We start from the raw sequence: 25,832 nt of genomic DNA on the forward strand, positions 1-25,832 counted from the left end.
ACATATTCTTTTAAAATTACAAAAAGCACAGGTTACCAGAGCTAAGATTCAAGAGAAGTTATTCCTAACAAGGAGATTTTTTAAAATGGTGACAGTTACATGAATTTGCCACTGTTTTTCAAAGTCAAACCCAAGGAATCCTACAGCACCAGCAGCTGATAGCTTCCTACTGGACTGAGGTTTGGATCATGTTCTTTGCTCCTGAGAGCAATCATCTGCTCTTCAGCAATCCCAATAGAGGGATTTCTGGAGAATGCTATCAGAGCTGCTGGATCCAAAATAGCTGAAATGCTGAACAGAAGTCAGTTAATGAAAGATAACATCAAAGAACAACACCAACAGAGTGTGGTGTGCTGGGAAGCCTGGCACCACTTAATTTTTCTTTGCTATAATGCATTTTCCAAAGCCAATTTCAGATGGAACAGCATTAGACTTTTCTTTCCTTAAGCATCATGAACAATTCCCTTCTGCCTACATACTCCTCCAGATATCTGGAGTGTCTATGGTTAAATGGGAGCCAGACTGTTTCTGGTGCTTTTGGGTTCAGTCTGCTTCAAACACAGGCTTCCTGAGGCTGATCATAACCAAGTGCAGAGTTCTGCTCCATGCCAGCTGATCAAATGCACTAAGACCAGTGATGAGCACACTGAGCACTGCCCTGAGATCACTGCTGAGCTCATGTGGCTGCACTTTCCTGCTCAGACTCTGAATTCCAGGAGCTGCCCTTGCTGGAGCCCTTAGCCAGGCATGCCCTAGGCCAGCACTTTGTTGTTAGGACAAGCTCACACTCTGTACTCAGGAGCAGCAGGACACAGCTGGCTCAGACATGAAATAGCTGTGCTTGAGCTAATGCTGAAAGCCCTTCTGAGTGCAGGGCGTTTTTAGATTATGGCTGGCAATTTTTTCCTCAGATTAGAGGAAACAAGTGCAAGCCTGAACAGATGGATCATTTTCTTAATATTAGCAAGCACAGGCTCAGATATCCTGTGGGTCACGTGTTTGAGGGAGAGAGACCCCTGGGTATGTCTGTTTTCTACATAACCACAGGACCATTTCTATAGCAAATTGCTGGCTGTTGGCCAGTGAAATGACACAGAAGTGTTTAAAAATTAGAAGCCCCTAAAAGAGATCAGCCCTATGAAGCTCTAGAAACTGTGGATATCAAAAAGTGTTGGACACTTTTCCTTGAGAATGGGTTTTGCACAGAACACAAAAATGCAGAAATCAGTCATTTCCCCTCTGTACAGTCAGTAAGGAGGCCGAAATGTAACTATTTAATTTCCTTATATGGCTTTCAATACTAATAACCCCAAAAAAGTGCCAATTATTGAAAGTAATTTCTCCACAATTCATTGTACAGAGAGTTCCATGCCCCACCAACAGTCATGAAAATAAACACAAGGACTGATACTAGAAATGCCCAGGCAACCACATGACATCAGATCTGCAGTGGAATTTGCAAGCAAAGAAAGCAAGGGAGGAACTGCCCCAAAAGCCCAGAAAGGATTTGTGTGTTTGCCAAAATTGAGAACTTGACATATTTTCTTCATTTATTATAACTCTTTGTGTAACAAGAGTAATGGTTTTCTAATTAAAGAGGGCAGGGCAAAATTGGCTGTTATTTTCTACCATGAAGTTTATTTGTGGTAGTGATAAACATAATTGTGGTACCACTGCCAAGAAAAAGCTGACTATAAATTGGTTAACACAGATATGAATGAGAAGGACCAGGGTTCTCCATTTCTCAGCTACACATCCCAGTTTTTTCTGGTGATTCTGCAGTTTCTCCAGTGCCTGTCTTCAGTGCAGCATCACCTCCCATCATTACTGCCTTGTTTTTCCATGTTACCTGTCAATTAATTAACAAGAGGGAGCAAGACAAAATCATCCCCTGAAAAAAGGTGAGCCTTGCATGCTTATATGGGTCAAACAAATGTGCACCCAGGCTCAGGCAGACATACAAAGCATTGCCAAAGGGAAAATGTGCTCACTGCAGCATATTTCAGTACATTGAAAACATAAATGCCTTTCTTGGGACTCCAACTACCATTCCTTAGTCTACCCATATAATTTAATTAACTGTGCTAGTGAGCAACTGTTTTCAATTAGGCTCAGAGAACTCTTAATGATCATACCTTGGCATGTTTCTTCTTTAAGGCATTCAGCTCTTTCTGCTGTTTCTTTAAATGCTTTATATAAGCCTGAAAAAAGAAAAGTTGAATCAATTTTTCTGTGGCCATTTTGACTTTAACCAGGTAAAATCCTGGCTACTTAAAACAAAACATTAGGAGCATGTCCTGAAAAGCTTGTGTCAATACTTACCTTCATCTGCTTTAAATCTTCTATCTTCACTTGAGGGATAAGGTCTATACCTGGGAAGGTATTGATACAATTTATCTAAAACTTCATACATACTAGTATATCTCATATTTAAAATTTGAGTTTTACCACAACAACCTTCATTTAACTTGTCAATTAATTAATTAATGGTTTTCACCACATAAAAAATAATCATAGGTTGATAAGAAAATTATTCATCAAGATATAGCTAAGATACAGTAATTTCCTTTTCCCATGCACTCCTCAATTGTTTTGTGGAAAAAGAATTGAATCAATGAATGTATTTTTATCTCTTATGGTTCTGGACTGAAGTGTCAAAACACAGCAATCTAAGAATTGAAAAAAGCTCCTTTCTGCAAACACAGCAAACCATTTATGAATATTAAAACAACTTCAGAATTTTGGTCCCCAGCTGGAGATTGCTTTGGCACCACTTCTTCCACTGGGGAGGTTTCTTGGGTTGGGTTCTACATGACTACAAAACTGAGGCTAGGTGTGCTTCTCCTCAGGTTAAAACACAGGAGGGAAGGAAAATTAACTTGCAGTCTGGGTGGTAACAAAAATAAAATTTACATTTTGCTTAATAGCAGGCTATGGGAAAAGGAACAGAAATGTGCTCCAAGACTAAAGGAGAAACAGAAAACCAAAAGTAGTGAATATTCTAATGAAATTTCTATCACACAAGACTAACAGTACTATGTAGATGAATGAAAATGTTTTGATCACTTTAATTGCAATGCAAACAAAACCTGATCTCATTTAATGTTTATGCTTTAATAAATGCTTTGTGACATTACAAACAACTCAGCACATCCTATATGTAAGTGTTAATAAAAAGTCAATAAAATGTCATGAGAGTTGTAATTTTTAGTTTTTTCTAAGGTTTCACACAGAAATGTTTGCCTGTGTATAAATACATTGCAAATGTATTTAGTTAACTGCTCTGTGGATGATAAGATTTCCTTTGCCTTGAAAAGGACTTCCTGGCTTTTAAGGTGAATTTAACTGGAAAATGCTCAGACGTTGTAGAAGAAAAAAAAAAGAGGAGGGGAGGAGAGGTAGGCAATCTCCTTAGGGAATATGAATTTTTTCTTTTCTTAGAATTATGAGACTCTGTTCAAGTATAAAGTATCAACATTCGTCTAGTAAATGAGACAGGAGCAGATGTAGGCACAGATAGAGGCTGAAGGTTTCAAAAACACAAGTGATTTAACTCTTACTGAAAATCTGAGGCCAAAAAAACCCCATATTCTTGTGCATTTGAAAGCTTCCCCCATTTTGCTGCACATGTAATTTCTAACAGCAAGATGAGTCGTGTATTTTAAGAGTGGTAGAATTATTCAGACCTTAGTAAATCATAGAGATAAGAAATACAAAATAAGGGTCATTACATGGGAGATAAAAATGAGCAGCTCTATTTTAACATGCAAATAAAAAATTGCAGTCAGGAAAGTGTTAAATACTAAAACCTCAGATTGAAGCAGGCCTGCATCAGGCTACTGGGTTTCTAAATAGACTTCCTCAGGATTTTATTTTAAAATATTTACTACATAGAACCACTACATAGAACATTTCCTTAGTTGTCCAGGTCTGACTCCATGGCCAGTAGCAATCAGTTGTCAACCTCAGCAAATTTAATGCTTAATTAATGCACAATAAAAGTAACACTTGTGCATGAAATGTGAAAACATCTCACTGCATAAAGTGACCTGGGGTTTATGCCAGGGAAGAACTTTTGAAAGAGTTCAGGTGCCAGAGCCAACCTGAAGCTTTGATTCATTGCCAAAAGTGACTGCAGAGAAATGGCATTTGGGCTCTCAAGGGTTCACAAGTGTGTACTGAGCCACGTGTGCTTAAATTTGAGAAGAGCTCTCTGTGCTCCTTTTCCCTGCTGTCAATACCTTTGGGCCAAGGTGGATAAGTGAGGGAGCCACATTCTAATTCTTGTGGCCTATTAACAGAAATATTTATTGTCTTTCATTCAGCTGTACAAATTTGTTTTCTCATTTGATCTTCATTACCTGTGATGATATGGGAGAAACAAATAATCCCATTTAACTGCATAAAATCACTTTGTAGAGTGAACGGTGATGAGTTAGGAAAAAATATTCACTTATAAATGAGCACATTTAATTTTGTTTTTTTTTACAATAAACATGCCATTTCCATAATCACTATTCAGAGTAAAACCACATTGTAAAAACATTTCTAATTGTTGGGAAATCTCTACGGAATCCAGTGAATTCTAAATACCTTTAATTACTTAAATCTGCAACCCTGCCAGGGGATTTGTGAGGGGAGAAAAAAAGCAGAAGAGTTTCTGTGGACTATGTAATAATAGTCACTCCTATTGGCACTCCTCCAGGAATCTTTACTAGTAAACTATTCCCAGAGCCATGCAGGTTCTGTTTATAATATGCACACATACATTTTAAAAAAATATAGCTGTATACCACAGCTATACAGCTACACAAAGAAGTCACTTTGTAAAATAAAGCTGCATTACTTTTATACAGTCATTTTAGTAATACACAAAATTAATTTGCAATTAGACAAAGACAACTCCCAGTGGCAAAATGAAAAGAATGAATGTAACTCCAAAATTAAACTTGAGTAATGAGTGTTTCTCTGTGACTTTCTGAATCACTTCAGAACAGAGGCAGTGATTTTTGTGTACCTTTCTTAGCATCAGTCCCAGACCCAAAGCCTGCAGTGGTGCTTGGTCGAAGCTCAGAGCTGCTCTGAGGTGTCACATTGGCTTTGGGATTATTGGCTTTTCCTTTTCTGTCATTCTTTGAAGTGTCATTTGGTACATCAGCTATATCACTCTGAAAGAAACATCACAATAATTTGATTGTTCTTTTACCTGTAATGTAAAAGGTTGGGAAGGTTTCTGAGCTGGCTAACTTTAAACATAAGAAAATTGCAACATATTTTCAAACAACACTATAGTAAAGCATTTGTAACCTATTTCAAATAGCTACTTACTAAAATACAACTCTGTCCCCATTTATTAAAATCTCTCCTCCTAAAAGATGTATTAATGTGATCCATGAAAAGCCAGTGAGTGTTTAAGTAAATGACATAAGCCAGACAAAGAAGCTTATATTTGAAAATGAGAAATGATAAGGTGCATTGATTGGAGAGGTACCAGTTTACATTAAATAAAGAATGAATCATGGACATAAGTGGGTTGTGTTTGTCATTGATTCTACTTACAGTTTCAATACCCATAGCTCTCATTTGGTCTGCTCTTTTTTCTGTGATAGACAAAAATTTCTTTGGATCTGATAAAGCATCCACAATATCTATAAAGGAAAAAAAAATCAACTTTTTGTGAGCTTTGGAAACATCTGGAAATTAGTATTTTACAAATATTTTATTCTAGCCCTGTTATTATGAGACATGGCTTGCAACAAGAGTCCAGTCCTGTGGTGAATTTGGCAGGGCTGGAAGTGCTTATTTCCACAGCACCTGGAACATGGAACAATTCAAAATGCACCAAGTGTGGTATTAATCCAGATACCTTATCTAGGAAAAACCCAGACTGCTCTATCTTCCTCCCAGTTAATGACTGTAGAATTGAAGACCAGGATGGGATCTCCTGAGCCACAAAGCACTGACTTTGTCCCTTGCTTGAGGGGTGTTGACTGACTTGGGACTGCAGAGAATTGCAGAAAATGCCATTGTACTTCCTAGCTAAAGAGCAGTTTCAGGTGGATTAAAGCAATGAGTTAAATCTACTTTCAGCAGCCTTTGTGATATTCCATGTCTGGGACATGTGAGGCTGTGAAATGGCTTTTCTAGGAATGACCAACATCTGAATCTTGCACATGACACAGTACCACCAGTGGTATCACAGCCCTGGCTACCAGACAGATTACTGAATCTGTTTTCCATATGCAGTGATAAATGTGCAAGCACACGTTTACAGGATGACAAAGTCCCAGGAATTTTTTTTTACCTGCATATCAAATCTTTCTGTGCTTAACTCCAACAGGCAAAAAAAAAAAAAAAAAAATAAAAGAAAATATCCAACCCATCAAAAGGTTTGGCAAGAAACTTCTTGTTCAAATAAGGGCTGGGCTGTATCATCTCTCTCCCAACCTGAGTTGTTCTGTAGAATGTTCCTCTGAAGCCACAGCACAGAAAGGTCTCCAATTGCCACAAAAGTTGTATTAAACACTTAGCATTACCCTTGAGATCTGTTTATCTACACAAATAGGTCATCTCCAATAACTGCTGTGACACATTGATGTCTTCTGAAACTTATTTCACATACACAAAAGCCATGTAGAATTTATTTTTAGCCATGGCAATGGATTGTGGCTCAGCACCCACTGTTTCTCCTCTCTCTCTACCTCATTAAGGATGTCTTTTTTGTCCTTGGCACGCACTTTTCAATGAAAACTCAGGGCTACCCTGCCAGCACAATGCGTCACTTGAAAATTGAACCTGATTATCACGAGCTTCTAGGTAAAAATGACTAATGTGTTTGGGAGAGCAGCACCTCTGTGGATTGTGTAAGGAACCACACAAGCACATCACCAAAGGCTCAGCACTTCTGAGGGGGAGGTGACTCATCCCTGCCTCTCACGTTGTCATTTGTCCTCTGCTTATGCTCCCCTTTGTCCCCAGGGAGGTGAGCTGGCAGTGGGGAGCAGCATTTTGTGGGAGAACTGCAATTAAATATAAAACCCTGAGAATCACAGGAAGAGTACTTTACAGAGGGCACCAAGCACTAACCTAAGCAGCTAGACTTACTCACAGCAGATTTCTATAATAGAAGCTTCTCTTTGGAGAATGCTGCTTCATTTGCATCAATTTGTGCCATTATTGTGGTTTTTTTGGGAACAGAGAGGCTGATGCAAATAAACCACAAGAAATTACACAGCTATAAAATAAAAAAAGAGAAACACGCACCTTTTAAAGCCTACAATGCATCACCCGTTCGAGTTATTATTCAGGGCACATTTTAAAATCTTACTCATATAGGTTAAAAAAACAAAAAAGAAAGAAAAAAGAAAGTAGGCAGCTACTGACTTGAGCTCTACCTTCCTACAGGTTTGCTAAAACAACCATGGAGATCCTAATGATAGCTCACAAAACAATGAGAAGTTCACTGCAGATGATAAGTAATTAAAAGCCACATGCCAGCAGAATACTAATGATTCCACCTGAGTGTCAGAAGTGATTTCCCAGTTGTTCCTCATGCTGCTGTTCTATATCAACAAGGAAGATACATGAGGCACATCCAGCCTATCTGGGAAGGGAGAGGAGAACTATAATTGAACTCATTTAATTATGGAGTCTGGTTTTGCCACTGCTGACAGCAAACTACAACAACCAGTCCTCCCATTCTAGTAGCATTTTACTGTAACAATATTGTTACTTAGTAACTTATTGTTACTTTCCTATCCCTATCAAATAAACCATCTACAGCACTGCTGACAGCGTAGCACACTATTTGCAAATTCTAAACTGGTGTTGAAATTCTCTTTGAAAAACAAGTCTTTCACGTCTGCATGTGCAGAATGCAGTTTAAAAAATAAAATAAACAAATCTTTTCTCCTTATGGGTCCAGCACACTCAGCAGCTCAAGCCACATCGAGCTCAGTGCTAAGTTTAAATTCTATTCTTAGAAAAAGTCTGGTATCATAAAACATCAATCCCAAATCAGAAGCACGTCCTTAGCTGAGCAAAGACTTTAACTGAGTAATTTACTGTCAAAAGCTTCAGTTCAGGTAAGAATTAAAGGACACACTTAAACATGTCTCTTAGATTGATGCTTCAATTACCCTTGAGAATCTCAGGTTTAAGCAGAAGCTTACATTTCTCTTGAGACAAAGTCCCTGCAGTGAAATACTGGGGATGAAAAGTGGTGCATAATGGCATGGTGGTGCTCCAAGACCTGTGGCAAAACTCCAGCTGACTTGCCAGAAACCAGGATTTCACATGTGAACAACACAATGCTTCTGTACCACTTTCTCTCCATGAAATATTGTTACTGAAGTCTCAGCCTGACAATTTTTTAAAGTCTGGATAAGCACCAGCCAACACAGACTTGAAGATAGGTTAGGTTGACCTTCCCTTCCTCCAGTTTGAAATAGGTTTTGTGAAGAAAAAAAAAAACTGGTTTGATGAATAATCTTTCACCAGTAACTCCTAAGGTAATTGCTGCAGAGTCAGAGCACCAACATTTTGTGCAATTCCTATTTTACAGTTTTAAATGGTTTATGCATTGTCCAATGTACAGGCAAATTTCATCTCGGGTGAAGAAGCCCTTTCCCTCAGTGGGAACTCATGCATTTACACTGATTTTAGTGGTGTAATGATTATTTTCAGCTCTTTGTTCCCACACACATGTGGCAATTTGCCACTGCTCAGCATAAATGACCACAGTTCTGCCAACCTGATCATGGAAATGGCTCACATATTAAAATAACTTTCCTGAGAACCCAAACACAATTTAAAACCACACTAAAAACATGTAAAATCAGGAGAGAAAAATGCAGAGAAGTTCTGGATGCTAAATTTCCAAAAATAAGCCAGTATTTCCAAGAATAAAGAACTGGTTTTATTTGAAAAAAAACATGTTTCTGCATATATTTTTTATACTTATAGGCCAACCAGTATAGATAAAGTACATCCTAACCTTACAGATATTTATGTCAGACAATATGTAATAAAAAAAAATACTCTTTCTAAATAGTCCACACAGAAAACCAAATTGAGCAGAGTAGTAGTAGCTTATTTTTCACATACATGCTTTTATCATAACACTGAGGCAGGCACTTGGTCAAAAAGCAGATTTCTTAACTCAACATCCAGAGATTCCAAGGAGTTAAGATACTCAATCTTTCCATCCTCCAGCACTGTGTGTGTGCTTTGGCTGGCACAGTGACACTGAAGCACTTCAGGACTTGCACACCAACACTCAAGAGCCACAGCACACTGAGATAAAGGCTTAGCTCACCTCCAAAACCATCAGGCACGTATGTTTTAAGCACAATGTTGCAGAAAACCGTGGGAAGAGAGAGTGGTTTGTTGCCCTCATTCCGAAGGGAAATGTGTCTGTAACCTGCTTGCAGCCCATCCAGAGGCAGAATCCTCTGACCAATCAGCTTATTATTGTCATCATACACTGCTATTCTCAGGACAGCAAGATCAGGGAGGATAACCTGGAAAATCACAAAATGCAGACATTCAATGGCATTGATACAGTGGCTCCCTCCCCGCCTCCCATGTGTGAACTTTGGATGCCAGAAATTATTATCACTGTAAGATCAGGTCATTCCCTGCAAACCCCAGCTTCCAAAATTAATCTTTCCTAGAAAAGCTTTTTTCACCCTTAATAACGGGTAGATTTCAGATTATGTAAATCCTGCAGCTCACAGTTACACCAGCTAAATATTTTGTATGTTTATTTTTCATTACTGAAGACTGGTGACAGTGATAAGAAGGCAGGTAAATACTGCATGGGAAATGACAGATACAGCAGCAATCAAAGGGCAGGTAGTGCTGGATCAGGAGGAATTATGACAGAAAGATGGGATTTGGGATGCATCCAAAAAGGCAGGGAGAGTGCAAGCACAGGCTGATGGGGAGTCTGAGCTGCTGAAATGCTGTGCTGCCAGCAGAGGTGGGTGTGCTGCACTCAGGACATGGGGCTTCAAGGCATGCATGGGAGCAGGTATGCTGCAGCCTCCTGCATCTGTCAGTCCCCACTGGGCTGACCAGGACAGGAACAAAGAGATCCCCGGTGCTGCCTCTGTGCATGGAGCAGTGAGGAGGAGGCAGACTGACAGAGGTGCAGCTCCTCTGCCAGCCCACCACAACCATACACCAGGAAAGACTTCCCACTCCTTCCCTACCTGGTGCTATTCACCAGTGCCTGTGGGATAAAAGGGAAGACCTCAGTAAATTGTGTCTGCCTTCTCCCTCAGACTTTCCACCTGCCACTTCCATTTTCAGTCTTGGAGGCACAAAATAAAGGCTGCTTTTGAACCCATGTGAGCAGTTCATGGATTCCTGCTCTACTCAACCACAGCTTAGTACTCCCAGCACAGGTCACCACCAACACTACTCCCTCCTCCCCTTACACAACAGAGGGACAACACAGAACCCAGGTTAGAATGACTGAAACTTTATTTTAATTAAAATAAAAACGAGAAAACATGACAGAAGAACAATCAAACACGGTACCTGAGAACAACTGTGAAGGGTTAAGCATCAGCCTGAGGAGAACACTGCAACCCCAACAGGGCAGGTAAGATCTCTCCCCTACAGGTCACAGATCAGCACATCTTTCATTACATGATGGTCTTTGACATAGATTTGCCAGGCAGCAGAAGTAAGGACTAAGTTTATTGTTCCCTCTCTATTAATTTGTTTGTGGTATCCTGGTAGGCACTTCCACCCTCTCATGATGTTTTAGCACTGTGCACCCCATGCCTTCAGTATCTCCAGCCACAGGAATCCTTCCTGCTGTGCTCCTGCCACTCACCTGCTTGATCTTCAGTGTATGCTGATTACATTGCTAAGCTATGATAAGGGCCTGAAGCAAAGAAAAATAATCTCTTGGCTGACCTGAGAGTTCAAGAGAACGTGTGACCATGGGATTGCTCACTGAAGAGTAGTAATGAGAAATATTGACCTCAGCCTCTGTACCCATGTCTCAACACACAGGTTGCACAGGGGTGCACCCTGGAATTTATGGCCCTTTTGATGTAAGAAATCAGACAGCAGCACATGCTGGTCATATGGCCAGCAGAATTGCTGGTCCATAAGCATCTTCCCTGTGCCTCCTCGCACACAGAGAAAAGCACTTGAAATCACATTCATTCCAGAATATGAGTTCAGAAAAAACTCTTGCATCAACTAAATTTCTATTAAAAACTGGCTATATTGTCAAGAAAGCGGATTTAGTGGGTAAAATACCCAAGTGTGAAGAGTTATCACCGCTCGGCAAAGTCTGAACTTTGGAATAAAAGAGCAACGATTTTGCATGACAACAAAACAGGTGTAAGCAAAACAGATGTTATCAAAGACAACACTGTAACACATGTAGTCTGGATGAAACTCCAGGCAACAGAAGAAAAATTAAATTAAAAAAAATATATATATATGTGTATCATATATATATAAAGACCAAGAGATAAAAACTGAGCACGAACAAATGGTGTCTCTCTTTAAATCCCCCATGCTAAGAAAAAAAGGGTTGTTTTTATTTTGGTATTGGAGAAAAAAAAAAAGAAAAAGGTACATGATGCACATGGACTACTGAAGGAGGGAGCTGGCAACACGCCTGCGGAACACAGCACCCTTTCAACTTTTCCATGTAATGACATTGACCTTAGCTTTGGATGCAGCATCTCACCTGCCCTCTGGGCTGAAGGAACAGTGCAAGATAGCAGCCACTGCCAGGGCAGGGAAGAAGAAATCTCCAGGGAATGATGGTGTCCACCAGCGGGGCTCATTCTGAGCAGACTGCATACCTTGAACACAGGCATGGTCACAGAGGAGGTGGCTACCTCCAAGTGGGAGGAGGAAGCAAAGGGGAGGAAAAAGCCAAATGGAAACAAAAACAACAACAAAAAAAATCATGTGATAGCTACAGAGGTTATCCATTAGAAAAATAAAACCAAAGCAAAATTAAAAAAAAAAAAAAAACAAACCAAAACCAAGCAGCCTCCTGAAAGCTGATTTCAGCTTTACATTGTTTACTGCAGTAAACAGGGGGCCCTACAAACCCTTTTCCATGGGAGCAGCACTCATCCATCGGTGTGAGCAGTCAGGCTGAAGCAGGGAGGGCAGGCTCAGGAGGGCAGGGAAGCTCATGGGCACAAGCACAGCTTTGCAGAGACCCCACATCCTACCTTCCTGAAGACAAAGGACTCCTCGTTGTAAACAGGGTTCAGGCCGTTGTTCATCACCATGCGCGTGCGGAACTCCTTGCGGATCGTGTCCGTGGGCAGCCCGTACATATCCACCTCCACATATGTCCCAATCTTCTTGTCTGACAAGAACTGGCCAGATATCACCTGCAACACAGCAACAGAGTGAGGAAAAGCAATACAAAGGGAGGATAGCAGAAATAGTGGTCATTTTTTACTGGCACCACTCTGAAAAATGGTTGTGTTTAGTTCCTCATGTGAAAATGGGATATTTCAAACAGCACCTCTTTAGAAAAGCTTTTGTGATCAGATATATAAATATAACCTTCACCTGAAATGACTGTGCTATGGTATTACCAGTTGTCAGTCATCCCAACCAGCCAGTGTCTCACAGATGTATTCACTGGTTGTTCCATTCCGTTCCATACAGAGTTGGCATTGCTATTCCACAACTTCAGACATCCTGTTCAGAAGCACTTTTTTCTATGATACACCTTGACCACGAGAGGTAAAAGGAAACTATTGCTCTGCTTTCACTTAGGAGAAGGTTTGAAACTAATCATGTGTCAATTTGACTCCATATTATGTGTCTGGAAAGTAAAAAACCCCAAAATCCTACACCATTCCTCTGTATCATTATACATATGAAGATTTGTTGCCATTTCACTCCAAGTCAAGATTAATCAAGCCACAGCAGGCAATTACTCCAGGGAAAAATTTTATTTCATCAAGATGATCTATTACTTAAAAACATAGCTAATGTTTTCATTACTACAGTAAAGGAGGGAAGAAAAAAACTGAAACATAACTTCAGAGACCTAAGCTCATTCCAAATTCTTTTGTTTCCATGACCTAACATCTTTCCAGGGAACACTCTGGATAATAGATCTGAAAAGTTATGTAGATAAGGGGTATCATTGCTGGCTTTTGCTTCTCTCAACTCCTTAATTACAAAATTTGTATGGAATTTTATACTAATTTTAGTCACAAAAGAAAAGTAACTGTCAAAATACATGACCTAGGAAACGATCTGACCCCACTTCCTTCTTGGAGGGACTGTGCTTTGATTACCAATAAGAAAAACAACATTAAAAAATCATGCATGTTTATTCTTCTAGAGGTGCAAATGGGACTTAATTCAGTTTCTAGAATGCATGAGGAATGCTTGGCCATCGATGGTGTGAAATTTCAATGCAGAACATGGAAAATGCTAAATGGAAGCTGAAGTCTTTTGCTCACAAAACAATTTTTACAATCATCAGTCTCCTTCCAGAACCTGGCACCTAACCATGCTTTAGAACTACAACAGGAGTTTTATGGACTTTGTTACTCACAGATAACTCCAACATAAGGGCCTGCCTCACATCAAACATTTTTCTCATTTTATTTTGGAAACATCCTGTCCATGTGCACCCAGATTCCTCCCTGCTCTGTGGTGACAAGTGATGTTGTACAATTTCATATTGTACATGGGAATGGATTTCACTCCTTTATCCATTTGCATGGACTCATGTATTCCAAAAATACCATGAAAAGGCTGTTACAATATGACAATAATAACATATAATTTCTAATTCTATCATATTCCACTCAGATCAAGTAAACAAAGGCATCTTAGCCAGCAATTTAAAAAACAAATTTTAAAAAAGGAAACAATTTGCTGAAATCTACCCAACTCAAGGACATTTACTATATATCCTATTTCTGGTGATTTTAAATGTGCTTTTGGATGTGATGCCAGCTGTGTGTTGCTGTTTTACCTGCACAGAACACGTTGCAGCAATAACACCATCTACAGGAGTTTCAGAGAACGGGTCAAACGTCCTGTCTGGTCGTCTCATGAAATCTGGCTTTAGTAGATACCTTATTTCAAGGGAAAAAAAAATAGAAAATTATTCTTGATTGGAAATTAAGACTGTATTAAATACATGTGAAATGGATGTTCTGCCTTTAAACAAAGAGCTCTCCTAAAACACTGTGAAATACAGACTTATTCCAGCTGCAAGTGTGAGGAAGTAAAAGAAAGTATTACTGCTGTCTGGAGCACAGATAAATATTAATTTTCATTTTGAATTACCAGCTAGTGAGAGATGAAATCAATCTGGGATTTTAAGATAAAAATATATGTAATATAATCAAGGATATTTCAAAACAACTGAATAACACAGTTTAAATATACCATATAATAAAACACAGCTGTTCTCCTTTGTTTTAATACTTTACCACTTTGGAAAAGCACAGAGGGATTTTTCAATTTTATTTTTCCAAATGAAGCAGTTCCTTAGAGTTCAAGACTCACACACTAAATTTCAGCTTGAAGCTAATTTGTTCACTGTGGTTACGAAACCTTGGGGGAAACAACTGATAATGTCAGTGCTGACAGATTGTTAATTATAGCAGCATGAAAGGTACCACCACAATAACACTCACAATACCTCCCTGAGGACCTCACACTGGATCAACATATCAATGAAGCCAATATGTGCTCTGATGCACCAAAACCCAAAGATTCTGTCATCAAACTGAAACAGCAGTTGATCACTGCAGAAAAGCTGCGTGTTACAGACATTCTCTCCACTGAAGAAAATGTGGAACCAGAAAAATCTTGCTATTTCTGCAACCCTGACAGACAAAGCTGCTGGAAGATTAATTTTTATCCACCCTTAGTCTCTCTAGTGAATCACTGGTACACAATATTATAAAGACCTGGACAGAATTTAGAGATAAAAAATGCTAGAAAAATTCCAGTGGAAAGAATGTCAGTGTTTTCACAATTTTTAAATAACATGGTTTCTGTTTTAAAGTAATATTACTCCTTTTTCTTCCATTAGAATAATGATTTCTTAATATTTCGTTAATTTTAAGTAGGTTGGGGCAGAAGAGAACTAACTATCCTTAGCCTCTATTTCCAGCCTGCTGGAATAAAAAATGCTGAAATGACTTTGTTTCATCAGCATGAAAGCTGCAAGTCTGAGAAAAGAAGAATACAGGCAGAAGGAAAATGTTCAGTCTATCATTTCCTTTCTGTGACTGAAACACCACTACATTTATAATGGATATCAAAATATTACCACGCATTACCACTACATTATTATAAAAAAATTGATGTAAGAATTCAGGAATTTAGTTGACCATTTTGCCTGTCCTTCAGAGGATTTGCCAAAAGTAAGCAGGTACTCTTTTACTAAGCTGGTGGGTCCAACAAGAAAGGAACCAAACTCTGCCATAAGAAAGCTTTTGGTTTTCTTCTATTCTTGTTATTTTGATTGCAATTACAGAGACTGCACCTTTGTCAAAGCCAAGAGGCTCTTTTGGAATGCTCACAACTGCAACAAAGACATGGAATGGCCAAGCACTGTGTGCCCATTCTGCAAATGAGGAATTTTACCAAGCTCCATCTACTCAGATGTTATTTCTGAATGAGATCTGCAGTAGTAAAAGAGTAGTTCCTTTTCAGGAGGAGTTTGCAGATTCTAATGTGTTTCTGGACTGTCATTTCCTGTGATTCATTAAATTTCTCCTTTTCTCCTGCTGCTAATGATCAGTCTATCCTATTAAGGTCTATGCTCAACATTTGAGAAAAATCCATCAGCATCACTTGAACATCCTTTGTCATGCAAAAATCATGAGCAAGAACTCAGACGAAACACTTCAGTATTCTCTGTGAAATCTGTGCTCCAATTAAGAGTACACAGATTAAAAATATGTTCCCTAGGTATTCAGATTCCACTTGTCCAGGTAAATTTGGCAATTCTGTGTACTGTGCAATGAATCTCCATTCTGAGGCATATCTTCAAAGAAAGACAGAGAACAGAAGGTGGAGATGTATTTCAATAACTGTGTACAATATTCATGATCTTCATAACAGGAACACAAATCCTCTTTGATCTCATTTAAAAACTGGGCATAATTAAAAGCATATTCATTAGAATACCTCCCTCCATATGGGGGATAAATTCTCCCTGAACTCTGTTAATTTCTACTCTTCACCTAGCATCCTCTTTTCCTTTTGTAACACATAATTCACAGTGACAAAATGTCATTAAAACCTTAATAAATGACTCTGTTACACAGTGACAACAGTTTAAATCATATCACTCACCCGCACGATCCATTGTACTCAAATTTTCCTTGATTCAACTGCATTGCTAAATCTGCCAAGAGAGAAAAGTTACTAACTTTCCTGCTGAATAATGCAAATCATGAACTAGATCATAAAATAAGACTGTTTTTCCAGAATAATAAGTTCAAACTAAAATTTAATTTAATGCATATAAAACATGTAAGAAATAAAAGGAAGCAACAGGAAAACTTTATATTTTTTCACAGGAGTAACAGCTTTACCAAGCACACTGAAGTCCATGCTGTGCTTAGGAAATAGTTCTTCCCTGAATTCAAACACACTTGGCAGGCAGGGAAGTAACAACTGTGGACATGTTAAGCACCTGGGATGGGATTTCCATCATCGAATTTTTGGTATCTATGGTACAAGTGTCTCCATTTCTGCAGACCACTTTGAATAACAGGGGGATGCAGGAGCTTTAACAGTAAAAATAACATCAGAATAAAAAATATACTAGAGGAGACATCCTTGAAGAATGTATTCCATCAGAAATACAACTCCCTCTGATGTAGCTGATGTTTTAAAGAAGGTGAGGTACATATCTCACTGGTTTTCTGTGGACTTAGTTGAATAAAATACCACACAAAGAAACCACAAAGATCACAGCAGCACTGCTTAGTTTCAACACTTAAAAGCGTGTGAGTTTTAGTGAGTTAGTGCATTGTTACAGCACTTGTATAGAAAGACACATCATAAACATGTAACAACCTTCCTCTCATCCAACCCTCTCCAGAACTTTCAAAAAAATGAAATGCTTTCCTGCAGAGAATATAACCTCCTGGTTCAACCACAAAACAGGTATTTCTCTTGCCCAACTATACCTTCAAAGGGAACAAAACTTATTCTGTTGGTGCTCTTATATACAAAATACAATATTGTCATATGCCCATCCCAGTTGTTACTGGAATTACTGGGCAGCTGTAACTTTTATTTCCTCAATCATCTTCATCTTAACAGCACAGCTGGATCACAGAAGAGGAATACAGCAAACTTGCTCACTTCCACTTCGACAATTACAACTCTTAATTTGCAATATAAAGGGGTTGGGAAGGACATGCAGAGCTCATTCCAGAGGCAGTGCTGGGAGCAGAGTGAGGCTTGTATTTCTGCTCCAGCCTCCCTGTCATGTCCAGTGGAGTGCTCTACAAGCAGCATATTGCAGTGTATCTCCTCTCCTGCTTCCTCAGCTGGTGAAACTGGGGCACAGCTTTGCAGAACAGAACTCAGGGGATGACCATGAGGAGTGTCTGCAGTACCAAAGACACTACTCAGTGAGGGGGAAGCAGAAAAGGGCAATGGGAAATGGGGCTGTGGTATATATGACTGAAGATATTTCTAGATAAATTAAAAAACCCAATCAAAACAACAAAAAGCCTGCCCTGTTATACTCACACCTTCACAGAACAGGAACAATGCATCTCCTCTCAGATCACTCTGTGGAGAGGCATTTCCATTCCCTGGCATCATTCTCTCAGCTGGGATCTCAGACCCCATCCTCTGCTCCTGAGCATATGACTCCTAACATTTCACAGTAACTGGTCTAGAAATGCATTTGTCACACAGTCATTACTTTTTACCATCTTAATCTGTGCACTCCATCTTTGCTTTGCAGACATGCACCCAACCGTGCCAGAGCTGTGTTTTGTGAAAGCATTGATTTCCCTGTAATTAACACTTTTTATTAATAAAAACCATTTCTGTGAGAAGATGCAGTACTTCATTATTTTTCCATAAAAGAGGACTGAATTTTCCTTCTGTGCATGGCTTTTTTTATTGCTCCTTGTCTTACGCTTCTGTAATTCCACCCCGCTGTATTATTTAGCCATATGTCTGTTTCCTTAAAAAATGCCAGAAGCAAATCCATGGCATCTGTTTGAGAGTTCCTGCCCAAGCCATTCTTTAGGATTGAGGTTCACTGGTCGTTGTTGCCTACCTGGGGTCTGATAGTTCAGTGAGACCATCTGGCAGCCAGCGTTCCAGAAAATTTGAGGCATGTAATTACTGGAATCCACACGGCCTCCCTTTGGGTATATCCGACTCATTTGTCGTTTATTGTAACTATAGAATTCATCAAGGAAAATGAAACAAAAACATCATAGAAATGTAGAGTCATGTCCTGGTATCTTCAGTATTTCAACATCAAACCACACTTCTTATGTTAATCTCATTGTTTCTCCTTCCATGAGGTACTTCCCCTTTTCCTCTGTAGAGGTGCAACACTAAATCTAGAAAGGTGCACTGGTTTATTTTAGGATTGGTAGAAAAGTGGGATGAGGAGGTGAAAGGATACTTCACAAACTCAATGGCATGAGTCTTCAAATACCCCAGTCCAACTGATTCATTGAAAGAGGACATGTTGTGGTGAATATTACGTTCTAGAAAGAAAAGAACAAACATTTTAAAACACCTCTGTAATGACGAATCACAACTCAAAATCATGCACTGTAACAGCAGGACACGGCAATTTTTGGTCTCTTTCCCCATTATCTATTACTCATGGAATCAAATCATAGTGATAAGAAATTTCATAGAATCAAATTATAGTCATATAGGAATTTCACATTATTTCTGACTGGCTTTTCTGTTTCACTGCCTGGGAAATCAACAAAATTTTCATTTTTTGTTTAGGCCAATATTGTTATTCGGAGCCTGCATTATGTGGTAGATAAAGCAAACCAACATGATAAATTTTCTGATGTGCAGTGTCAGCTCACTGCTGACCACTGTGACAGTTGTGCTCACCTTACTGCAGAGAGATGTGAACCAAAAAAAGCATTTCAGTGGGAAAGGCCCATGGAATAGAACCTCAACAGCTTCATATTCTCCCAGTAATTTAGTGACTCCGTGTGGATGACTAATGGAATAACATGCTAGCTTTACATTCAAGGAAACAGGTCTACAAACATACTGATGATGGTCATTAAACTATAAGAATCTTACACCTTTATTTCTAAATTCAGGAAATGTAGAGATTAAAAAACTACCTAGGTTAAGCAAATACTTGTATTTCATTCAACCTTTTGTGTTACCTTCTGCTACATCGAAACCTTGAAATTTTACAGGTTGAGCATAGTTGACCATTGTTGATAAATATGGATGTATATTGGTTGTGGCACCTACATATTTGTAAGATGCCATCCACGCTTGTTCATCTTCCACAGTTACTAAACCCTGAAAACACATTAAAAAGAACAATCACCATCTCTGTTTGCAAACACTGCTGTTGGGTTTTTCAAAGGTGGGACAAAATTATAACCAAATCTGCAGAAGGTTAAAGCCAGTGCAAATTAATACAAGAAAAGTGCAAGTTTAGTGTCACGAGTTAAAATTGATTTTCTTGCTGATATAAGACTCTCAATGTTACAGGATGCACACAAGAGGCCTGATGATAGAAAAGCTCCTAAGCAGTGGGTAAATATTACATGAAGTTAGTAGGATAACACTGGGATAAAAGATAAATATTCCCACAGCCTGAACAATTCTGGGAAATAATGATCCATCTTTGTCAAATAAATTCTAAAAACTGTGATTTAATATGCATTTTCTGATAGAAACTCTGTATACTTGGCACTCAGTAGAACTTCCTCAACATCAAAACACAAATAAGTTCCACTATTAATCTTTACTAACAGAAGCAAACCAAAATATAGGAATCACAGCCTTCACTGGACAAACAGATGTCACAAGACCAGCAGGAGACACAGTACCAAGTTCATATTCTTATCCACTTTAACTGAATAAAAACCTGAATCCATCACCTATATGAATATGCACTTTATTTATAACAGAATGCAGAGTTTTGTAAAAGTATCTCATCTGCTAGAAACCACATCATGAAGCATTTCTTAATTGGCTCTACCTGTCCAATATTTGCCTTTCTCTAGACCAGTCTGAAACACATTCTTTTCACTGAAATGAAAAAAAAAATTAAAAAAATCTTTGTCAAGCTAAGCAATCTCTGCAAATTCATCATATTTCTCCTACACATGCATTTTTGGTTGTTCTCCTGCCAGTGAATCAGTGACCAAAAAATCTGATTGTAGGCTGACAAGTGATCTTCTGCTGGCAAGTATGAAGTGTATTCAAACATTCTTGCAGTGCTGCTTTTTCTTTTCAGGCTGCAGCTCGTGTTTGTCAGAAGTTCTCCCTCATTTTTGACTCAGGAAATAATCAATAAGAGGAAGCACCACCAGGCCCTTTCTGGGCTTGGAGGAAAATGCAATTTACAGAACCTACACTGCTGCAACTCATTTACTCCTGAGATGGGAGAGTAAGGGGAAAGTGAACCCAACTTGCCACAATTATGGCACCTCTGCCAGGCAGTGCAGACACATCTCAAAGAATGAAAACCATGTGAAGTGGTACCATTTATGCCTTGGTATGAGAAGATTACAGCCACAAGGAACACAATTTTCTGACTGCATACAATTACTGAGTTAGCAGAATGAGTCCAGGTACACATTGTTGCATGTGCATTTTAGACTGAATTCAACTTCCAGCAGCCAGTGAAATCAAACTGACACCATATTTTAATGGTAATCATCAGGGCTTAACCCAACTGCTTTTCAGAAATGTGCATATTGAGGGTTCACAGATCTGATCCCAAAATATGCCAAACAGAACATCCCTGTGTTAGTAGAAAACAGGCCTTTTTTTTTATTATTTGCTTGGTTTTTTTGGATTTTTTTGTTTCTAGGTCAATAGCTGCTAATAGAGCTTAGGTCAAATTCAGGGAAAATGTACTCAGTGAAACCAGTTCTTTTCAGTGTCTCAACTTTCAAAAGGCCATTAAATCAGGAAGAACTGACCACCCATCATCTAAAACCTAAGGTTCTTTAAAGTGCCTCCTGTTGACTTCTCAGAACTGCTAATCCTATTTGACTGTCTGGATCCATCCACACCTATAACTAAAGGGACCACAGTGAAAAGGGAGTTAAAGGGATTATGATGCCTCAGTGCCCAGGCAATGGTACCCTGCATGTACAGCCCCACTATTAGTGACACTTTGGCTCAAAGACAGTGTCCCAAGACAATGAACTAGCCATTGATTTTATCTTATTCCCTTACAGACACTTAATTTTTAGAGTAGTGCTATACTCCACAATGTTCACAACTTTAAAACTATAAGTTAAGAAAGGGGTAAGGATGGGACGTTTCTTAAAGTCTACAGAAACAAAGGAATGGTTACAACAGAACATGATCTTTTTAGGGGATAGAGAAGACAAGGGGGAAAAGTTGATCTCCATGTTATTTACACCTCCCCATCCCTCAAGAAAAGAAGCAGAACCCACTTAGAAAACAACACAGATTGAAACAAAGTGTGGTTATGAACAGCTTGAATGAGAGAAGAGGAGGAGCAGGAGAGTGGAAAGAGGTGGGAAGAGTCTTACAGAAGGGATTCCTGGGAGAAGAAAAATGCAGAAGTCCCAAGGGAAAGCAAAAAGGAAGAAAGAGAGAGGAAAACAAAGTGCAGTCAGGGTAAGGGCAGAGGAAAAAAATCAAGCAGGGATGATACATCTCAACACCATTCAGAGAACTGGTTTCCCAGTGCATGACATTGGAGACTGAGATCAGATACTTCTAAGCAGGCAAAGGTCATGCACTCTTGTCTGTCCCCAGATTTTCTAACCCCATTATAAAAGTTTAGCAGAAGAAGCCCTAGAGGGCAAAAGGAAGTAGAGTCACTTTCAAAAATAGGTGCAGTGAAACTGAGAATAAAATTGTTAAAGCACTGAGAATGCATGGTAAGTAATATGCATGTTTTATATAAAGCAATAAAATAAACTACATTACATCCTGTGTCACCTTTTTATTGTTTTCTTGCTCAGAATCTTCAACAGCCTAAGGGAAAAAAAATATATATACATTACCCAAAGAAAAAGCAATAGGAAATACAGTAAGGAGGAAAAATCCTCAAAAAGTTAATGCATTTAGCAAAAAGTAAACCCTTTTCCACCTTCCTGCGTGGCTTATCTGTCCCATTCACTTCCAAAAATTGTAGTCTATTCCAAATTTGGGTACACAAGATCTGAAACTCAGCCATGGGAATAGGATGAAGGATGTCAGTTAAGCCTAAACCAGAGCTATCACTAAATGCTAGGGACAGGAAGCTTGAGAGAAGAATGAAAGAATAACACACCCAGATAAAGATAGCACAATAAAGATCATCTGATCTTGATGTGCAAACTGCCAGGCTCTGAAAACTGAGGGTTAAGATACTGTAAACTGTGCTTGAAATGTCCACATTGGAGAAGGCCTGTTTCAAGATGTTATTTGCAATGGTGCAGTCTGGTGTCTGCCTTCAGTTAAAAGCTACCAGTACTGAGAATCTTAGATAAATATTGTCTTGGCACTGAATGTACATTCCTACAGAATAAAGATCAAGCCACTGATCAGCAAAGAAGCAGAGGAATTACCCAAGGATGTGCTGAGGATGAGCAACTAATCTTGAAACAAACTAAAATTCCTCAAAACAAAAACAACAAAAACCCACCCAACCAAAACATCCCAAAACATTCAGATAGTTAAGGACCAGCTGACTTTGTAAATGAAACTGCCCTAAAGCAAAGAAGTGAAATGATACTTCAGTGGGAGGATCCATAAAAGTCCTGCAGAAGCAAAGTTGTTGACTTGAAGAGATACACAGAAGGCAGGTCTGATGTCTCTGGTACTGCTGTTTTCCACACCTATACTTCTGTCTGGAGGAAGATCCAAAGGAAACCAAGCAGGAGGGAAGAAGTGGCCAAAATACTTGAGTGACAGAGGAACATGATCTGATAAGGTACCTTAATCTTCACATGAGGGCTTTTCTCTGGAGCAAGCAGCACTACTGCCTTCAGTGCCAGAGCAGCTTAATTCTGAATTCCAATATTCTGTATCTAATTACCATCAACTAATATTCAAGTTATTGAGCACAGAGTGATAAATTGTAATTGTCAGGTGTGAGTGGAATAAAGAGAGTTCTATCCCTGGCTGCCAGCTGGCTGCCTGATAGAGCCCCCCTGCCACACCACCCCACTGGGAATTATTGTCCTGTTTTGCCTTCATTGCTGGAGGTGGAAGACAGAACCTGCCCTAAGGGTTAACCATGAAAAATGATGCAGGAAAAGCCTGCAGTGAAGACACAGAATGCAGCCCTGCAAAAATACTGCTGAGCAAGGAAGCTGATGTTCCATCTCTTATTAGGATTCTGCACCTGAGATGCAAAGTAAAATATCAGAGGCAGGAGCAGGAAACTGTTTGCTGACTTTAATTAGTATTTCTGCTTAAATCCTCCACTTGTATACTGTTCCCTACATACTGATTGTGTTTCCTCAATGAGTATATCCTACCTGAACAAGGGGAGAGTATTTTTGGCCAAAAAGCTGTGTTCTCATGAACCTAAAGGTAAGTGGCACCTGGTGAAGATCTCAGGTTTGAATCTTCCAAGAAGTGCTCTGATGTTTCCACAAAGCAGAGTGCCCTTTGCAACAACCTCCATGGAAAATTTTCATAAAAATACATATGAAAGAAGCAATCCCACCTTTTTGACACTGATGGCAACAGCTTCTTTTTGACTGTAATCATCTACTGTAAGGTCACTTCCAAATTTGTACTCAGGATGAGCTTCTTCTTCCTGGTCAGCTGCACAGAAAACAGAAAGGATCAGTGCAAAAACCACAGCAACTGCTGTTTTCTTTGCAAGGCATGAAACAAATGACAGTTGAATTCACAGGTTTGGGTTTGGCATTTTTTTAAAAACAGAAATAAAATCCAGGGTATTAGATTTCTAAGAGTTAGTTGTTTCCAAGTACAGTAAATTACATCTAAGGCCTGGTCCTAAGATGGTTAATAAGAGAAATTTTATTTGCTGTATTTTTGAAGTAATCAGTAAAAAATTAAAAGCCAATAACTTTGGAAAATAACAAGAACTGATGACAGAGTTCTTCAAATAAAGATCTAAGAAGATGCCAGAGGCCAAGCTTCTTGAGTGCATTGTCAGACACCTTGTGTGCCCCCACTACAGGGAATTGTTCTCATTTGCTTTTAAGGTGATTTGCCATTAGAACCTACAGTACTCAAAGCTAAAAAGTAAAGGGAAAAAAATATGTGAAGTATGTGAGAGGACCGGTGGTAGTCTAAAGCTGGGACATTCACTATGACACAGGTGACAGGCCAGTCCTTTGGTTCAGACACTTGCAGGCAGTGCATGATTTACACCCTCTGAAGGTGGACATTTAAAACAGACAGGGTGGATCATACCTAAATATGTGCATTTTCCTCTGCTGGCCACATCACTGGCTCAGAACTGGATATTTACACTGAGGATAACAGGTTTGCAAGAAAAATTCTACCCCTCATTTGATCCTTATAAAGTATAATGCAATAATCCCCTCTGATGTTGACACAAGTGTTAAACACAGTGACAATATGTGTTCTCAAAGCAAAGATCACAACTTAGTCTCTCTCTCTCACAGGCAGAATGAAAATCTGACATGGTAGGTGTTCTAATAAAACTTCTGAACAGCAAATTTAAGTTAAAATTGTGTGGGATGAGGTGGCAAGGCCGGGGTCTGTACACGTGGTCCTGCACTGAGCCCAGACCTGCTGCTGCTGCCACAGACCACAGGCATGTGGGTGAGGGGCACCCAGCCCACTGATCTACCACAGGCAATGTCTGAGAGCCCTTCTCCAGGAAATCCTCACCACTTTCTATTTCCTCTTCATTATCATCCTCCAGGATATTTACAGGAGCAGCAGTTTCCCCAGCCTCCATCATCTTTTTCAGAGCATCAAGCTGCTCTGTTAATATGAAAAAAATAAAATGAAATTAGTCATGACATGAACACGTTGTTACACAAAGAAATACAAGAGAACCATCACAAATGATTCCCTGATCCTCAGATCTACTTCTCTTTAATGAGTCCTCTGACTTTTCAGTTGGTAATAACATTTTACAAAGTAGCATCAATAAACACAGACTGTTGTGAGATCTGAAACGTGGTCAGTAAGGGCTGTGTCCAAAACTCACTGAAATTAAGGAAAATATTTCACAGAAGCACAGAATAAATTCGGTTGGAAAAGGCCTCTGAGATTGAATCCAACCTCTGATGGAACCAGCACCTTTGTCAACCAGAGTGGTAGAGTGCCACATCCAGTCTTTCCTTAAACACCTCCAGGGACAGTGATTCCACCACCTCCCTGGGCAGCCCACTGCAATGTCTAATCACCCTTTCTGTGAAGAAATTCCCCCTAAATTTCCACAGACTTCAAAGGTCTTTGGAGCAAGCATATTACTTCCTCACAGAATAAACAGCTGTCTCTTCAGTGCTTGATCCGTGCAAAGTGCTTGGATTTTCCATTGTGTTTCCATGTGCATTTCAGTTAGACAGGAGGAGCACAGCCATGTATGACTGAAGCCAGTGCAAGGCCTGGGTGCTTATCTTTGAATGGAGAAGGACCAGGGTTTATCATTACTGCCATACTGGAAACTA

General features: G+C 39.3%; 1 protein-coding gene across 8 annotated transcripts in view; it reads right to left on the minus strand.

Moving 5' to 3' along the window:
• The window catches only part of PLCB4 (phospholipase C beta 4), a 182,627-nt gene that overhangs the window by 24,971 nt on the left and 131,824 nt on the right, over window positions 1-25,832 (minus strand). For 6 of the 8 annotated variants that reach the window (XM_088162807.1, XM_088162803.1, XM_014895066.2 and 3 more), the window contains 14 exons: window positions 25,045-25,140; window positions 23,882-23,982; window positions 22,165-22,200; window positions 19,389-19,530; window positions 18,650-18,734; window positions 18,293-18,417; window positions 16,339-16,390; window positions 13,997-14,099; window positions 12,219-12,383; window positions 9,317-9,521; window positions 5,560-5,648; window positions 5,018-5,168; window positions 2,323-2,372; window positions 2,136-2,201 (listed from right to left, as the gene is read on the minus strand). In XM_088162807.1, coding sequence (XP_088018933.1) covers window positions 2,136-2,201; window positions 2,323-2,372; window positions 5,018-5,168; window positions 5,560-5,648; window positions 9,317-9,521; window positions 12,219-12,383; window positions 13,997-14,099; window positions 16,339-16,390; window positions 18,293-18,417; window positions 18,650-18,734; window positions 19,389-19,530; window positions 22,165-22,200; window positions 23,882-23,982; window positions 25,045-25,140 — 1,466 coding nt within the window. The remainder of the gene's footprint in view (window positions 1-2,135; window positions 2,202-2,322; window positions 2,373-5,017; window positions 5,169-5,559; window positions 5,649-9,316; window positions 9,522-12,218; window positions 12,384-13,996; window positions 14,100-16,338; window positions 16,391-18,292; window positions 18,418-18,649; window positions 18,735-19,388; window positions 19,531-22,164; window positions 22,201-23,881; window positions 23,983-25,044; window positions 25,141-25,832) is intronic. The other 2 variants (XM_088162808.1, XM_088162806.1) reach the window with 1 other exon arrangement.

Source organism: Sturnus vulgaris, chromosome 3, assembly GCF_052056855.1.
Source record: "Sturnus vulgaris isolate bStuVul1 chromosome 3, bStuVul1.hap1, whole genome shotgun sequence".
In the NCBI taxonomy this organism is placed as follows: Eukaryota; Metazoa; Chordata; class Aves; order Passeriformes; family Sturnidae; genus Sturnus; species Sturnus vulgaris.